General features: G+C 43.7%; 1 protein-coding gene across 6 annotated transcripts in view; it reads left to right on the top strand.

The window, feature by feature from the left end:
* LOC139383952 (phosphatidate phosphatase LPIN1-like) overlaps nt 1-17,956 on the top strand; it is a 53,828-nt gene continuing 35,872 nt past the window's right edge. For 4 of the 6 annotated variants that reach the window (XM_071128577.1, XM_071128576.1, XM_071128573.1 and 1 more), the window contains exons 1-3: nt 1-445; nt 15,508-15,708; nt 17,340-17,435. In XM_071128577.1, coding sequence (XP_070984678.1) covers nt 386-445; nt 15,508-15,708; nt 17,340-17,435 — 357 coding nt within the window. In that variant the 5' untranslated portion in view covers nt 1-385. Of the gene's footprint in view, nt 446-10,125; nt 10,324-15,507; nt 15,709-17,339; nt 17,436-17,956 lie in introns of those variants that run through there. The other 2 variants (XM_071128574.1, XM_071128575.1) reach the window with 2 other exon arrangements.

Raw genomic sequence — 17,956 nt, 5'->3', positions numbered from 1 at the left:
AGAACACGCTCGGTAAAATTAAACATCCACAGAAACACTATATAGACAGTTCGACCGGTGAGCACACACAGCATAACAGTCTTACAGGGAATCGCAAAGATCACTACTTGGTTTTAACGTCTGAACACATACGTCGGACTACCGGGTTTCTTACACCTGAATACACACACGTCCGTCGGATCACCAAGTGTCTAACACACACACACACACACGTCGGTTGGATCACCAGGTTTCTAACACACACACACATGTCGGTTGGATCACCAGGTTTCTAACACACACACACACACACACACACATGTCGGTTGGATCACCAGGTTTCTAACACACACACACAAGTTGAGGATCCTACGCCTGAGTGGGGATCGAGCCGTGCCATGGAACCATGACCCCAGAGGAACATCTGGAAGAATTCTGCAACGACGCCAGTCCCAACTGGTTCTGGGTAGGGTGGCATGTCTGTCGGCCTGTCCGAGAGTGAGGGGGAGATGGAGATGAAAGAGAGAGAGAGAGAGAAGAAAGAGAGAGAAAGATACTGAAAATGTAGGGTGGTAGAAGCTTGTTCCTGTACTTTTGGTGGAGAGTTATCCCGTCTTAATAAGCTAAATGTCATGTCCACACATGGATGGAACAGTGCTCGTTAGTTCTGCTGCTGTTGAGGGAGAGAGGGATGGATATTCCTAGCACGCAATGACTGCGTCCAATGTGTCCCGCTACAAACTCGTTGGATGCATTTGCAGCAGGTTTTGCTTGTGTTTTGGTTATATTTTAGAAATCGAACAGTGAATGATGACTGTATTCATTTTCCATTGAGGGAGAGAGGGAATAAGGGAGGAGAAAGCGAGGGATAGAGTGGGCGAGGGAGGAGAGGGAGAGAGAGGAATGAGGGAGGGTATTCCTTTGTCAGAGGAAGGCTCTTAAAAAAAGTGCCAAAGATCCAGCCACCCAAGTCACAGGCTGTTTTCTCTGCTATCGTACGGCAAGCAGTGCTGATGCACCAAATCTGGAACCAACGATCCTGAACAGCTTCTAACCCCAAGCCATAAGACTCCTAAAGAATTAGTCAGGGTAGCTACAGTATTTGGTTAACTATATAACTATCTGCTTTGACCCTTTTGGTACTAACGTTTTTGACTCATCACACACGCTGCTGCTATTGTTTCTTATCTGTCACTTTCTTCCTAGTTATATGTACATTTCTACCTCAATGACCTCGTACCCCTGCACATGGACTCAGTACTAGTACCCCGTGTATATTGCCAAGTTATCATTACTCATTGTGTATTTATAATAACGTGTCATTACTTTTCTACTATTTCTCTATTTTCTTACTCTCTGCATTGTTGGGAAGGGCCCGTAAATAAGCATTTCACCGTTAGCCCGCACCTGTTGTTTACGAAGGATGTGACAAATACAATTTCATTTGATTTAGGGGGGGCTGTGGGAACGTCTCAGATTGCGCTGTGCACTCAAAAGGCTTCCTTGGACAGACTGCCCCCCCCCCCCCCCACTCCCCCTCCAACCCACACACACACACACACACACACACACACACTGGTGGACATTAACAGTACACACTCTTCAGAAACTCTCTGTAAAGTGTAATAACATGGTCATGTGTACTGTACAGCTGTAGCACTCGCAATCTTGAGTTTAACCTGAAAGGCTGTACAGAGGTAGGATCTTTGAGGTAGTTTGAGTTTAACCTGAAAGGCTGTACAGAGGTAGGATCTTTGAGGTAGTTTGCTACAACAGGCTTCTTCTTCTTTTTGTAGGGGTTGATACATTTTTTGTTTAGGGGAAATCAAGTCTGACATTTGAAAGTGAAAATTACAAACTTTAGATTACTTTTTAAACCTTGAATACACTACAAGTTTGCATTTCTAAGAGTGATCAAATGAAGATTCTACATCACGTACAGAGACAGTAAAATGCTGCATTCCATTAGCTGTGATGAACACATTGTTTATGGCGTGGAATTGTACTTCTCTGACCACGTACAGTAGAGGCAATGGAGCTGGATTTGATCTTTTCTTTACTAATGGTTTCATAATCATGAAAGGTTTTTAACAAATTAAATAAATCAGGAAAGGAACAGCAGGATAATGGTTATGGGTAGTCATTGTGGTAGTACAGTCATTGTCTCTGCAGATCACATCTAGCTCCTTTATGCATTTCCCTGAAAGGTCAACATGATCATGTAATGGCCCTCAATGATTCTACCCTAATGCATATTAAATAGTATTCTTATATTGTACTGGTGGTACTGAAAGTGTGACTGAATGGGTTTGAACCGGGGTCGTCTGTGTGCCACAAGACTGCGGAAGCCCGCTGAGCTAAAATCTAGGCATAAACTAGGGGGGCTAAAGCCCATCTGAGACCTGATTCACACAGTTTATATTATATTTTCGCAATGGCCTGTCCCGTATGGTTCCAGCAACTATGATGGATGCGTAACCAGTCTAGTTCAGATCAGATTGGCTCAGTTTGGCCCCTATAGTGTGAATCAGGCTTCTGAGTACTCAGGTTTCCGGCAAGGTGACTCATGACGTGAGCTTGGTTCACCCAACCACCTCTGTTACAAAGACACCTGTTCTTTCTATGTGGGTTTAAATCTCCCTACATGGCTGCAGGGTAGATGGTCCGGGCTTGGATATTATTTAAGGTCATTGCCTAGACAGCACATCCTGTTATGTCATGTTAACAACAGGGAAACCCACTATTGACCCCAATGTAATACCCTACAGCCACGCAAAGAAATCAATACCATATGGATCTACTATATGGATTATATATGGAGGTCACTGAATATCGGCTTTATCAGCCCCAGCCTGTGTTATCTGTTTCAGGACACTGCCTGTTCTTTCAGAAGAACACACACATCACAGCTGACACTGTATTTAGTGGGAGAGATAACGAACAGGTCAAGGTGATAGGGACTCATGTAGGTAAAGGCTACGTTATGAGAAATTCTCTTAAAGGTGAATCTCCCCAATGGAATTATATCACAGGATTAGTGGTGTGTATTTGTGTGTGTGCGTACGTGTGTCAGTCACATTGCGACAGTGGGATATTTATTGAGGACTCCCAGGATCGGAACAGCCTGTGCCGGCCCTTTCATCAACAATGGCAGTATAGTAGTAAACAATGGAATCTCCCACCACTCAGGAATGTCTCATGGCTCGTAAATACCCCACACAGGGGCAGGTTGAGAGTTCACTCATTATGCGCGCCTCAGCAGCTCTCTGATTGGCCCACAAAACCCATCCCAGGCGACTCCCCCATCTCCATGACAACAGTGTGAATGCATTCTTGACCCAGAGTTCCTGGAAGAGATTAGGCTGCAATGCTCTCTCTCTCTCTTCCCACCTCTCTCTCCCTCTCTTCCCCCCTCTCTCTCCCTCTCTTCCCCCCTCTCTCTCTCCCCCCATCTCTCTCCCTCTCTTCCCCCCTCTCTCTCTCCCTCTCTTCCCCCCTCTCTCTCTCCCTCTCTTCCCCTCTTCCCCTCTCTCTCCCTCTCTTCCCCCCTCTCTCTCTCCCTCTCTTCCCCCCTCTCTCTCTCTCTCTCCCCCTCTCTCTCTCCCTCTCTTCCCCCCTCTCTCTCTCCCTCTCTTCCCCCCTCTCTCTTCTTCCTCTCACATGGCGGCTGACTGAGGAAGGAAATTGACAGCTTCAGGCGAGGAAAGTTTAAACACACATACTGTGCTGGGTCAACAATCACAACAACAACAGTCAAATGGTTAGGTTGATTTGTAAATAGCTCTTAACACAATTGTATAAGCCATATTTGAAAACATTGTCATGTGAAGTACAGCTCTATTTTGTGTGGAAAAGCTGTTTGAACTCTCAAAAGCTCTTTCTAGTGGTCAATTAGTTGGATCCATTAGTTGAATGTTAAAAGCACAACTAAGAGTCTCTCAGTCAGAGCTGCTCTCCCTATTTGACCCTAACCCCTTACCTGACCCCTATCTATCCTATACCTCCCTCAGGAGTCATATACGCATTCTGGGGAGGCCCGGGGACATTAGATTCTCCTCCCTCTTGGCTATCACACAATGACCGACCATTCTAACAGTTCCTAGAAACACTGCACATGTGTTTTCTGTTCCAACTCATGTCCCGCAGGGCTCTTTTGTTGCCAGATAAATGACTGTTGGCTGTTTCGTAATAAATGGCTGTTTCGTAATCGGGAGACAGGGGCTGCATACACACACACATGCAAGCACGTGCACACACACAGCCCACCCCTGAGTTATCCTTTACATTGGGCCCCAATTCCTGCAGAAACTGCTACTACTTTTGTGAGTAGTTTTTTTTTACCTTAAGGAATAGTTTTCCCTTAGCTATGGGAATTGTTTAAGGGTGTTGCATAGAGCCCCTCAAACATTTCCTTGGCTAAGGGCGTCTTTTAAGGGTTTTACGGTAGTTGGAAGGACCTGTGGCAGAAAGAGTCTCTGGTCACTATGTAGACGACCTGATTCACTGACTGAATTTCTAATCAAAGAGATCAATCAATCAAAATTGATCAAAATTGACACGGGAAATAATAAAATGTGTTTCTTTTAGTTTCTTTTTTTGTTTCTATTACTTTCTAGCATGTCAAGCTAATTTACAGTGCAGGTAGCTAGCGCTACAGGCTCTCACAGTCTCACGTCAGAATTAGACGTTCACCCATGTTTTCCAGACGTCAAATTTCAAAGTGTTTTAAGGTTAAGTTAAGGCATTAAAATCGTCGGACCCTTTTTTTGAATTTGGCCTAAAATGGCATACCCAGATCTAACTGCCTGAAGCTCAGGCCCTGAAGCAAGGTTATGCATATTCTTGATACTATTTGAAAGGAAACACTTTGAAGTTTGTGGAAATGTGAAAGGAATGTTGGAGAATATAACACATTAGATCTGGTTGAAGATAATACAAAGAAAAAAACAACCATTTTTTTTTGTATCATCCTCTTTGAAATGCAAGAGAAAGGTCATAATGAATTATTCTAGCCCAGGCGCAATTTAGACTGGCCACTAGATGGCAGCACAGTATGTGCAAAGTTTTAGAGTGATCCAGTGAAGTATTGCATATCTATTCAAAATGTTGTATCAAGACTGCCCAAATATGCCTAATTAGTTTATTCATAGATTTTCAAGTGCATAACTGTGCACTCTCCTCAAAAAATAGCATGGTATTATTTCACTCTAATAGCTGCTGTAAATTGGACGGTGCAGTTAGATTAACAAGAATTTAAGCTTTCTGCCCGTATGAAATATGTCTGTCCTGGGATTTTTTTTTGTTTCTTGCAACCTCATGCTAATCACATTAGTCTACGTTAGCTCAACCGTACCGTGGACGGGACACCGATCCTGAAGAAGTTTTAACTATGAACTTTTTAGGTTAGGGTTAAGTTCAGCAATTAACTCAGAATTCTTAAGTTAGGAACCAACATACACAGGCAGTTAGGAAAGCTAAGGCTAGCTTTTTCAAGCAAAAATTTGCATCCTGTAGCACAAACTCCAAAAGGTTCTGGGACACTGTAAAGTCCATGGAGAATAAGAGTACCTCCTCCCAGCTGCCCACTGCACTGAGGCTAGGAAACACTATCACCACCGATAAATCCACTATAATTGAGAATTTCAATAAGCATTTTTCTACGGCTGGCCATGCTTTCCACCTGGCTACACCTACTCCGGTCAACAGCCCCGCACCCCTCACAACCCAAGCCTCCCCCATTTCTCCTTCACCCAAATCCAAATAGCTGATGATCTGAAAGCTGCAAAATCTGGACCCCTACAAATCAGCCGGGCTAGACAATCTAAAATTATCTGCCAAAATTGTTGCAACCTCTATTACTATCCTGTTCAACCTCTCTTTTGTATCGTCTGAGATTTCCAAAGATTGGAAAGCAGCCGCGGTCATCCCCTTCTTCAAAGGGGGGGACCCTCTAGACCCAAACTGCTATGGACTTATAACTATCCTACCCTGCCCTTCTAAGGTCTTCGAAAGCCAAGATAACAAACAGATTACCGACCATTTAGAACCCCACCGTACCTTCTCCGCTATGAAATCTGGTTTCCGAGCTGGTCATGGGTGCACCTCAGCCCCGCTCAAGGTCCTAAACGATATCATAACTGCCATCGATAAGAGACAATACTGTGCAGCTGTATTCATCAACCTGGCCAAGGCTTTCGACTCTGTCAATCACCATATTCTTATCGGCAGACTCAACAGCCTTGGTTTCTCTCCATCGATTGCCTCGCCTGGTTCACCAACTTCTTCTCTGATATAGTTCAGGGTGTCAAATCGGAGGGCCTGTTGTGTCTGACCTCTGGCAGTCTCTATGGGGGTACCACAGGGTTCAATTCTCGGGCCGACTCTCTTCTCTGTATACATCAATGATGTCGCCCTTGCTGCTGGTGATTCTCTGATCCACCTCTACGCAGACGACACCATTCTGTATACTTCTGTCCCTTCTTTGGATACTGTCTTAACTAACCTCCAGACGAGCTTCAATACAATAAAACTCTCCTTCCGTGGCCTCCAACTGCTCTTAAATGCAAGTAAAACTAAATGCATGCTCTTCAACCGATCGCTGCCCGCACCTGCCCGCCCATCCAGCATCACTACTCTGGACGGTTCTGACTTGGAATATGTGGACAACTACAAATCCTAGGTGTCTGGTTAGACTGTAAACTCTCATTCCAAACTCACATTAAACATCTCCAATTCAAAATTAAATCTAGAATCGGCTTCCTATTTCGCAACAAAGCATCCTTCACTCATGCTGCCAAACATACCCTCGTAAAACTGACTATCCTACCCATCCTTGACTTCGGCGATGTCATTTACAAAATAGCCTCCAACACTCTACTCAACAAATTGGATGCAGTCTATCACAGTGCCATCCGTTTTGTCACCAAAGCCCCATATACTACCCACCACTGCGACCTGTATGCTCTCGTTGGCTGACCCTCGCTTCATATTCATCGCCAAACCCACTGCCTCCAGGTCATCGTGGTCTTTGCTAGGTAAAGCCCCGTCTTATCTCAGCTCACTGGTCACCGTAGCAGCACCCACCCGTAGCACGCGCTCCTGCAGGTATATCTCACTGGTCACCCCGAAAGCCAATTCCTCCTTAGGCCACCTCTCCTTCCAGTTCTCTGCTGCCAATGACTGGAATGAACTGCAAAAATCACTGAAGCTGGAGACACATATCTCCCTCACTAGCTTTAAGCACCAGCTGTCAGAGCAGCTCACAGATCACTGCACCTGTACATAGCCCATCTGTAAATAGCCCATCCAACTACCTCATCCCCATACTGTATTTATTTATCTTGCTCCTTTGCACCCCAGTCCTCTACTTGCACATTCATCTTCTGGACATCTACCATTCCAGTGTTTAATTGGTATATTGTAATTACTTCGCCACCATGGCCTATTTATTGCCTTACCTCCCTTATCTTACCTCATTTGCACACAATGTATATATACTTTTTTTTCTACTGTATTATTGACTGTATGTTTTGTTTATTCCATGTGTAACTCTGTGTTGTTGTATGTGTCGAACTGCTTTGCTTTATCTTGGCCAGGTCACAGTTGTAAATGAGAACGTGTTCTCAACTGGCCACCCTGGTTAAATAAAGGTGAAATAAAATAAATAGAAATTAAAAAGGTCAGGCATTAACTCCGATGGTTAAGGTAAGGGTAATGGCTTGGGATAGACTCAAATCTAAAATATTAAAAACAACTTTCTATCGCTGAATTTGAATATGCAACCTTTGTGATCAGAGGCAGAAGCTTATGCCCATTCCCCATCCACAATGCTCTCGCAAAACCGAAACCTACTTGAAGGCAACAGCGCTCACTGATGCCCCTAGTGGCCGGTTTCCATGTCATTTCCCAACTGTCCTCAGACATGGATGGATGTCGAAAGCTGACTTGTATCACTGGTGGCGTGCCTGAGCTAGCTAGCCAGCAGCTTTCTAGGTATGGGTTGTGCACCTTCCATTGTTTAGCTAAGTAGCTAGCTAGCTAGTGGATGTTTTCCTTTTGAAACCAGGTCAGATTAAAGCAACATTCACCTCCACAAATGTTATTTACATTGATATCCATACTAAATGAAGCACTTGAGGGACCTCATGGACACCCTTAACTTTTTCACTTAATGTCAGGGGGAAATTCACCTTAAAATGTTTTGTGCGACTGACTTAAAGCTAAGGAAACTTCAAGGGAAAGATGAGAGGGAAATGAACTTAAGATGCTTTATGTAACCGGGCCCAGAGCCTTATTCTCCCTCTGGCAGCCCAGCACTCACAATGCCCAGGGTTACTCAGGTGGAGGGAAGACGTGCTCTCATGTCATAATGAGTGGAATTCTGGCTTGTTCTTGGAATTCTGAGCAACAACAACGTAGCTTGCTGTGTTTGGACAGGATGAGGACTTGATACTCCGAGTGCATAAATCAATCTGTGTCTGAAATCAAGGTGGGGCACGCCAAGAGTACGCCAAAGAGTATCCATACCAATGTTAATGTTTTTAGAAAGACAAATTACTTCAGTTTTGTTGTTGGCTGGATTTGTATACTGAGAGAGGAATAATTGCTATGGGAACAAAAAGGTGCTGCTATTCTAACATACAATTTTTCCTATGTACAGTATACATACTCACTCACTCTTTCTCGTGTGTCTGTGTGTGTGCGCGTGTGCAGGGGTGTGTGTGAATTCCAGGGTGTGTTATGTGTGGGTTTTTTTAGGTACACTCAAGCATGTCCCTGTGCCGGTACTTGCAATTTTAGTCACCAGAGTTTCCCTGAGGACTCGCACAAGTTATGGCTGTATCTACTAAATCACATTGCTCATTGAAACAAGCTTCAGGGCTCTTCCACCCTCATCGTCTTTTTAGTCACTTCTTACTCTCGCTCTGCCGCCCCGTAGAGCCCATAGACACCTGCAACAAACCAGGCCCTGCCCTGATTACAGGCACTGTAGAAGAAAGGAAAGAGGCACGGTCACTGGCTTGAAGTACTGTCATTACAGCTACTGTAAATATGCCACTTGGCCTGCCCTACCCAGTCCTAGTTCCCATTGTAAGCACTTTTTTGCTATGTATTGCATTTCTGGGAATTCTCACCTATAGGCCTGTTGGATTCTATAGAAAATTGTTTATTGCGTAGTTGGTGATAGGTCAATGGATGCATTGCCAGGCATCAGGGTTTGGGGAGTAAATGAATACCACAAAAAACTGTATCTGTGATCAGTTACGTTACTAGCAGAAATATTGTAAAGGAATAACAGATACTTTTGAAATGACTAGAGGATTACCTCTTGGATTACTTTTAAATTCAGAAAGGATGTTTGCAAAAAACACATTATGACACCTTTCTGTTTTCTCAATGACATTCAATTCAGCGTTGAAAATCGGCGCAGGTTTAAGTTTGTTCCACCTGAGCGAGTCTGACCACAAGTCAGAGACCACTATGATGACACACCAAATATGTTTGATGGGGAAAGTAATCAGAAAGGCGTGATGGGGAAAGTAATCAAAAAGTAGCGGACAGTAAATAGATTACGTTACTGCGTTTGGCTGATCCAGAAACGATGTTATTGATTTACAATTTTGGACAGGTAACTGTAACAGATTACATGTAGAAAGTAACCTACCCAACCCTACCAGGCATGCAGCCATATATACAGGCTGGCTTCTGTCGCAGGTTATATCATTTCATTGCTGACAAGACATAGTACGTAAGCAAAGAAGCTTTGCTATTGGATGAAGGAGTCACCTCACCAACAGCTGTCTTCTCCATAACCCTGGTGATATTTACACTTATATGAATATCTTCCTACTTCTGTGGAGGACATTACAAAATAACTTTTAGTCTGCCAACCGGACTACACCCCCCTCGCCCCCACCTCGCTTTTAACGTTCTGAAAATATGTCAATTCACCTCTTCAACTGAAGAAATTATAGCCTATATGGGTTAGCCTACTGATCTGAGATTTAACAACGACACTGTCCAATACACGTGTTACTCTGTAGCTAGTGGGCCAGTACTGTTATGTGTGGGCTGCGGGGTTCTACCATTGGTTCCCATGGAGGGTTTTACGCCGTGCTACGTCACCAGCCGAGTATAGGGAGGGTTGTTTTTCTCTCCAGTGACAAGAGGAGTATCTGCACCGCGCTTTAGCACACCGCCAAGCGGAAGATCAAATGACGGAAAGGTTCCGTTCGCTATTACAATGTAATAGTTGAATTGGAATAAGAAACGCAGATTTACCGACACAGCGGAAGACATTTGAATGGCTAAAATACTCTGAACCGACAATTCGTCGTCAATAATGTACGTATGAATGCGATTGTGAATCTTAGGCTATTTATCCATATGATATTCTTAGATAGCAGATAGCTGCACCCAGATCATCTCTGCATGTGTTATTATTAGCCTCGTTTCCTTATAAAAATATGAATCAATTGCCAGGCGTTATGGCAAGGACCGCTTCATACAACCTACAGACTACACTTATGTTCATAATTGCGTTGATGCAATGGAGATTGAAATAGGCTATGGTCATAAACAACGGCTCATTTTCCCAAAGTTGTTATTTACCAATTCTAAACTGGGCGGAATGTGAAGGATTCTGTGTCCGCGGTGTTTTATATAAACAGCTGTTTGTGTTAGGTCATGCTTGTCGCCTGCTGCAGTAGCTGTGTTATGCATTAGCATATCTCGCAATTAACCTAGAATATATTTGTAAACATATTTTAAATACTGTCAGTTGATGAGGACCAGTGTTGGACAAAAATGGGCCACCTGAATATGTTCTCTACCCAGTTCATGGCCATTTTATTTGGAAACCTTGACTGCCAGACTGCTTTGGATGGGAAGTCACATGACTTCTACTCAGTGGGGAAGGGAAGTGGGATACCTAGTCAGTTGTACAACTGAATGCATTCAACTGAAATGCGTCTTCCACCTTTAACCCAGCCCCTCTGAATCAGAGAGGTGCGGGGGGGGGGGGGGGGGGGGGGCTGCCTTAATCGACATCCAAGTCTTCGGCTCCTGGGGAACAGTGGGTTAACTGCCTTGTTCATGGGCAGAACGACAGATGGTTTACCTTGTCAGCTCGGGGATTCGATCCAGCAGCCGTTCGGTTACTGGCCCAACACTCTAACCACTAGGAGTAAAGTACTTAAAGGAAAAATAATTTTGCATTATCATGATGATGTGGCAATTTGCTTCTTTAAAATCTAATATCTAGAAAATTTGACAGGAAAACATTTTGGGACTGTATCAACAGTGGACTAATGAACAAAAATAGTTTTCCTTAAATTAAAAATAGGCCTACTTTAAAGTACTACTTATCTATATATATTTTTTATATCTGTACTTTATATTTTTGACAGCTTTTTCTTTTGCTTCACTACATTCCTAAAGAAAATACTGTACTTTTTACTCCATACATTTTCCCTGACACCCAAAAGTATTCATTACATTTTTAATGCTTAGCAGGACAGGAAATTTGTCAAATTCTGTGAATTAAAAAAACAAGAACAAACATTGTCTGGTTTGCTTAATATAAGGAATTTGAAATAATTTATACATTTACTTTTGATACTTAAGTATATTTAAAACCAAATACTTTTAGACTTTTACTCAAGTGGTATTTTTACTGGGTGACTTTCACTTTTACTTGAGTCATTTTCTATTAAGATATTTTTTAACTTTTACTCAAGTCAATGTCTATTGAGTACTTTTCCCACCACTGTATATAAATAAGATCCTCCACCCTCATGATTTGCATAAGCTTTGAGTTGATCCTATGTGCTTGTACTTCTACCCAGAACTAACATTGTATTGTGAGTAGAGGTCGACCGATTATGATTTTTCAACGCCGATACCAATACCAATTATTGGAGGACCAAAAAAAGACAATAACGATTAATCGGCCAATTTTTTACATTTATTTGTAATAATGACAATTACAACAATACTGAATGAACACTTATTTTAACTTAATATAATACATCAATAAAAATCTATTTAGCCTCAAATAAATAATGAAACATGTTCAATTTGGTTTAAATAATGCAAAAACAAAGTGTTGGAGAAGAAAGTAAAAGTGCCATATGTGCCATGTAAGAAAGCTAACGTTTCAGTTCCTTGCTCAGAACATGAGAACATATGAAAGCTGGTGGTTCCTTTTAACATGAGTCTTCAATATTCCCAGTTAAGAAGTTTTAGGTTGTAGTTATTATAGAAATTATAGGACTATTTCTCTCTATACCATTTGTATTTCATTAACCTTTAACTATTGGATGTTCTTATAGGCACTTTAGTATTGCCAGTGTAACAGTATAGCTTTCGTCCCTCTCCTCGCCCCTAACTGGGCTCGAACCAGGAACACATCGACAACAGACACCCTCGAAGCAGCGTTACCCATGCAGAGCAAGGGGAACAACCACTCCAAGTCTCAGAGCGAGTGACGTTTGAAACGCTATTAGCGCGCACCCCGCTAACTAGCTAGCCATTTCACATCGGTTACACCAGCCTCATCTCAGGAGTTGATAGGCTTGAAGTCATAAACAGCGCAATGCTTAATGCACAACGAAGAGCTGCTGGCAAAACGCACTAAATTGCTGTTTGAAGGAATGCTTACGAGCCTGCTGCTGCCTACCACCGCTCAGTCAGACTGCTTGATCAGACTGATCAAATCATAGACCGTTCTGTATTTTATCTAAGGGGTGGCATCCATTAGTCTAAATATTCCTGTTACATTGCACAACCTTCAATGTTATGTCATAATTACGTACAATTCTGGCAAATTAGGCGGCCCAAACTGTTGCATATACACTGACTCTGCGTGCAATGAACGCAAGAGAAGTGACACAATTTCACCTGGTTAATATTACCTGCTAACCTGGATTTATTTTGCTAAATATGCAGGTTTAAAAATATATACTTCTGTGTATTGATTTTAAGAAAGGCATTGATGTTCATGGTTAGGTACACATTGGAGCAACGATAAGCAACGCATCGATTATATGCAACGCAGGACACGCTAGATAAGCTAGTAATATCATCAACCATGTGTAGTTAACTAGTGATTATGATTGATTGATTGTTTTTTATAAGATAAGTTTAATGCTAGCTAGCAACTTACCTTGGCTTACTGCATTTGCATAACAGGCAGTCTCCCCGTGGAGTGCAATGAGAGGCAGGTGATTAGAGCATTGGACTAGTTAACTGTAAGGCTGCAAGATTGAATCACCCGAGCTGACAAAGTGAAAATCTGTCGTTCTTCCCCTGAACGAGGCAGTTAACCCACCGTTCTTAGACCGTCATTGAAAATAAGAATGTGTTCTTAACTGAATTGCCTAGTTAAAAAGATCAAATAAAGGTGTAAAAAAAAAAATAAAATCGGCCAAATTGGTGTCCAAAAATACAGATTTCCGATTGTTATGCAAACTTGAAATCGGCCCTAATTAACCGGCCATTCCAATTAATCGGTCGACCTCTAACTGTGAGTGTAGTTTATTCTACTGTGGGATATACCCTGGGCCAATACTATGTGTCTTTTGATTGGTTGGAAACCAGGAAGCAGGTTCATGTCCTTGAGGGGGAAGTGGAGGAAACGCTTGAGCTGAATGAGTTCCTCTGTTAACACATGGTCTGTTTTTGTGTTAGTGGGGATGGCAGAACGTGTGAGGAGTGGGGGTTAGGTAATCATGTAATTGTCCTGAAATGCCACTGATACTGGGTTTAGGGCGGCAGATAGTCTAGCGTTTAGAGTTTTGGGTCAGTAATCGAAAGGTTGCTAGTTTGAATACCCGAGCCTACAAGGTGAAAAATGTGCCTTTGTGCCCTGACCCTGTAAAACAACACATTTCACTGCCCATCTGCCCCTACACATTTCACTGCCCCTCAGTTGTCACACTGAGGGAGAGAGACATGTGAGGAGAGAGAGACTTTATGCTTCCATTGTTTGAGTACTGTTTAAGGTATCTTAGTCAAGGATTTACTGTTTGATCGAGTGCAAAGATGAGATCTGTTAGTTTCAGAAGCTAATACAAAAACGTTTTCAGAAAATGACAACAATGTGAAAAACAGGATTCATAGATTCAAGCAGCTATACTTTACCTCAAGATATCTGTTCTCCAACGTCTAACTTTGCCTGTTCTATTCGTCCTTGAACATAGACTATCAGGTGCCCAGGCATAAAGTAAACACTTAGTAGGTCTGTCTCTCTGTGGTTGATGATGTCTGTAGAGTCTATTAGATAGATAGCCCTCTCTGAGAGCCTGGTAATTGAGAGGTGTTGCGAAATAATGATCATCGGTCAGGAGAACTGACAGGATATTAAGCCATCTGTCCAGAAGGCACGTGTGTGTGCGCGTGCTAGACTCCACTCAGCAGAAACTGAGTCGGGATAATAAGAACAGAGTTTACAGCCAACAAAATAAACTCACTGTTTCGTGAGATGTCGATGTGCTTAAGATCCCGGAGTGCATCTTTAACTCTGACTTCCACATAAACCATGCACACGTGTCAAAGGGAGATTTGCACCCAAATAATTGTAGTTGTGTGGTCAAGACTACAGAACATGTTGTCTCTGTCTTTTGCCCTGTTAGCGAAGCGTCTTTTGTCTATCCTACATGAATAATTAGGTCTGAATCCTAACTTCGTTCACATTGGGCCTCCGGTGAAACGGTTTCCTCTCCCTCCCCAGGGCCCTGTTGGTAATTAGAGGACATTAGTGTTGCTGCCCGCCTGTGACTGAGACACTGGCATGCTGATTAATCCCCTTTCAGATGCCAGTGCAGCAGAGGGCACTGTGCCCCAAGTGCATGTGTGTGTCAGTGTGTGTCAGTGTGTGTCTGTGTGTGTCAGTGTGTGTCAGTGTGTGTCAGTGCGTGTCAGTGCGTGTCAGTGCATGTCAGTGCGTGTCAGTGCGTGTCAGTGTGTGTCAGTGCGTGTCAGTGCGTGTCAGTGTGTGTCAGTGTGTGTCTGTGTGTGATATGCAGAGTGTAGGCACGTGTTTCAATGAGAACGTCAGTGTGTTTATTTGGAGGGGAGGAGATAGGATCTCAAGCACCTTTCAGCCATACAGCCTCGGTTTAGTCAGAGTTGTCTGCTGAATATAGCTTTCCATTACAATGCAACTCCAGCTCCATTCTGCTGCTTCTTCTGCACAGGGCCGTGGGATTCGGCAGAGGGCTTTTGAGGCACGGTTGGTTGCTTTTCAGCATTACTGTGATAAATGCATCAGTAAAAAGCCTTATAATGACCTGATGTGAGGGGAATGAGGACGGTGGGTCAGAGTGGAATGTGAATCACAGTCAGAGAGTCAAGGAAACATAATCCAGCTGATCCAGCCATACTTCCCAAGGCATTCACGTCACTCTGGTTTATCATGATATTACTCCACAGGATCATCAAGAATCAGCGTCAGGCAGTTTGGGAAATGAGAGATTTGATGTATTTCTCTCTTCCTCTCTCCCCCTCCACCCTCTCACCCTCCCTCAGTCTCAGACCATGAACTACGTGGGCCAGTTGGCGGGCCAGGTGTTTGTGCAGGTGAAGGAGCTGTACCGGGGCCTGAACCCGGCCACTCTTTCAGGCTGCATTGATGTCATCGTGGTGCGTCAGCCCGATGGCACCCTGCAGTGCTCGCCCTTCCACGTCCGCTTCGGCAAGATGGGCGTGCTGCGCTCCCGTGAGAAAGTGGTGAGAGGACAAGGGAATGGGGAGGGGGGGGGGGTCTGGGTAAAGGGGCACTGGGCCAGAGGACATACGGTAATAGAGAGTGATGGGTGTTAACAGTACTGGCAAGAGGGAGGGAGAGAGGGGGGGGGGGTCCTCCTGGCTCAGTTTGAAATGGAAGTTACCAGAGAAATAGGAGGATGAGAGAAAGATAGAAAATAGATCAATAAAAAAAAATGTAAAAGAAGGAGAGTTGGACGGGAGAGATGGTTGGAGAGATGGTTGGAGAGATGGTTGGAGAGATGGTTGGAGAGATGGTTGGAGAGATGGTTGGAGAGATGGTTGGAGATGGTTAGAGAGATGGTTGGAGAGATGGTTGGAGATGGTTAGAGAGATGGTTGGAGAGATGGTTGGAGATGGTTAGAGAGATGGTTGGAGAGATGGTTGGAGAGATGGTTGGAGAGATGGTTGGAGATGGTTGGAGAGATGGTTGGAGATGGTTAGAGAGATGTTTGGAGAGATGGTTGGAGAGATGGTTGGAGAGATGGTTGGAGAGATGGTTGGAGAGATGGTTGGAGAGATGGTTGGAGAGATGGTTGGAGATGGTTAGAGAGATGGTTGGAGAGATGGTTGGAGATGGTTAGAGAGATGGTTGGAGAGATGGTTGGAGATGGTTAGAGAGATGGTTGGAGAGATGGTTGGAGAGATGGTTGGAGAGATGGTTGGAGAGATGGTTGGAGATGGTTGGAGATGGTTAGAGAGATGTTTGGAGAGATGGTTGGAGAGATGGTTGGAGAGATGGTTGGAGAGATGGTTGGAGAGATGGTTGGAGATGGTTGGAGAGATGGTTGGAGAGATGGTTGGAGATGGTTGGAGAGATGGTTGGAGATGGTTAGAGAGATGGTTGGAGAGATGGTTGGAGATGGTTAGAGAGATGGTTGGAGAGATGGTTGGAGATGGTTAGAGAGATGGTTGGAGAGATGGTTGGAGAAATGGTTGGAGAGATGGTTGGAGAGATGGTTGGAGATGGTTGGAGAGATGGTTGGAGATGGTTAGAGAGATGTTTGGAGAGATGGTTGGAGAGATGGTTGGAGATGGTTAGAGAGATAGTTGGAGAGATGGTTGGAGAGATGGTTAGAGAGATGGTTGGAGAGATGGTTGGAGATGGTTAGAGAGATGGTTGGAGAGATGGTTGGAGAGATGGTTGGAGAGATGGTTAGAGAGATGGTTGGAGAGATGGTTGGAGAGATGGTTGGAGAGATGGTTGGAGAGATGGTTAGAGAGATGGTTGGAGAGATGGTTGGAGAGATGGTTGGAGAGATGGTTAGAGAGATGGTTGGAGTTATGGTTGGAGATGGTTAGAGAGATGGTTGGAGAGATGGTTGGAGAGGCAGATAAATGCCGGGAAACAGAGAACGTTTTTTAGATGGCGATGGGGAAGTGGAGATGGGGAAGTAGGAATACAGAGAGACATGAAATGTAGAGAGGAGGAAAGGAAGTGATTGAGGGTAGAGCGGAGGAAAGGAAGTGATTGAGGGTAGAGCGGAGGAAAGGAAGTGATTGAGGGTAGAGCGGAGGAAAGGAAGTGATTGAGAGAGAGAGCGATAGAGTGGGATAGAGAGCTATAGTGATGGCTGGTTTCCTCTGTGTATCAGGTGGACATAGAGATCAATGGAGAGCCTGTGAGTCTACAAATGAAGCTGGGGGAGAACGGAGAAGCCTTCTTCGTCAAGGAGACAGAGAACACACTGGTACGTACCGTGTGACACACACACACACACACACACACAACCATGGCTAGAAACAGCACCCATATTGTTCACAGGACAACAAATGCTGAATGTCACTCAGCACAAAACCTAAAGAGAGAGAGAGAGTGAAAGAGAGTTGAAAGAGAGAGGAGAAGAAGTAGCCAAGTGAATTGATGTAACATGTGATCGTACTTCTTAACTCTCTGGCGTTGTGTTTTTAAAGAAAGGACTGTACAGCCAGCGGTCCCAGTTGATTGGTGTTTATTCTGATGAAAGACACAAGGAAACACATTAGAGGTGCAGGACAACAGTATGCTGAAGGCTGTAGATTCGTGATTCATTCTTTAGCATGCAAATAATATATATATATATATATATATATATATATATATATGTGTGTGTGTGCAAGCGGTGGGTCACTTTCTGAAATAGTGCATTCTATTTACATATTTACAAGTTCACTATTTACATTTCCTATATCTCCCCTTAGCTGCAAGCATAGCCAATCACATAACACCTTA

This window comes from Oncorhynchus clarkii, chromosome 25, assembly GCF_045791955.1.
Source record: "Oncorhynchus clarkii lewisi isolate Uvic-CL-2024 chromosome 25, UVic_Ocla_1.0, whole genome shotgun sequence".
NCBI classification, from domain to species: domain Eukaryota; kingdom Metazoa; phylum Chordata; class Actinopteri; order Salmoniformes; family Salmonidae; genus Oncorhynchus; species Oncorhynchus clarkii.
The sequence above is the reverse complement of the archived record's forward strand: the minus strand, read 5'-3'. Positions and strand labels throughout refer to the sequence as shown.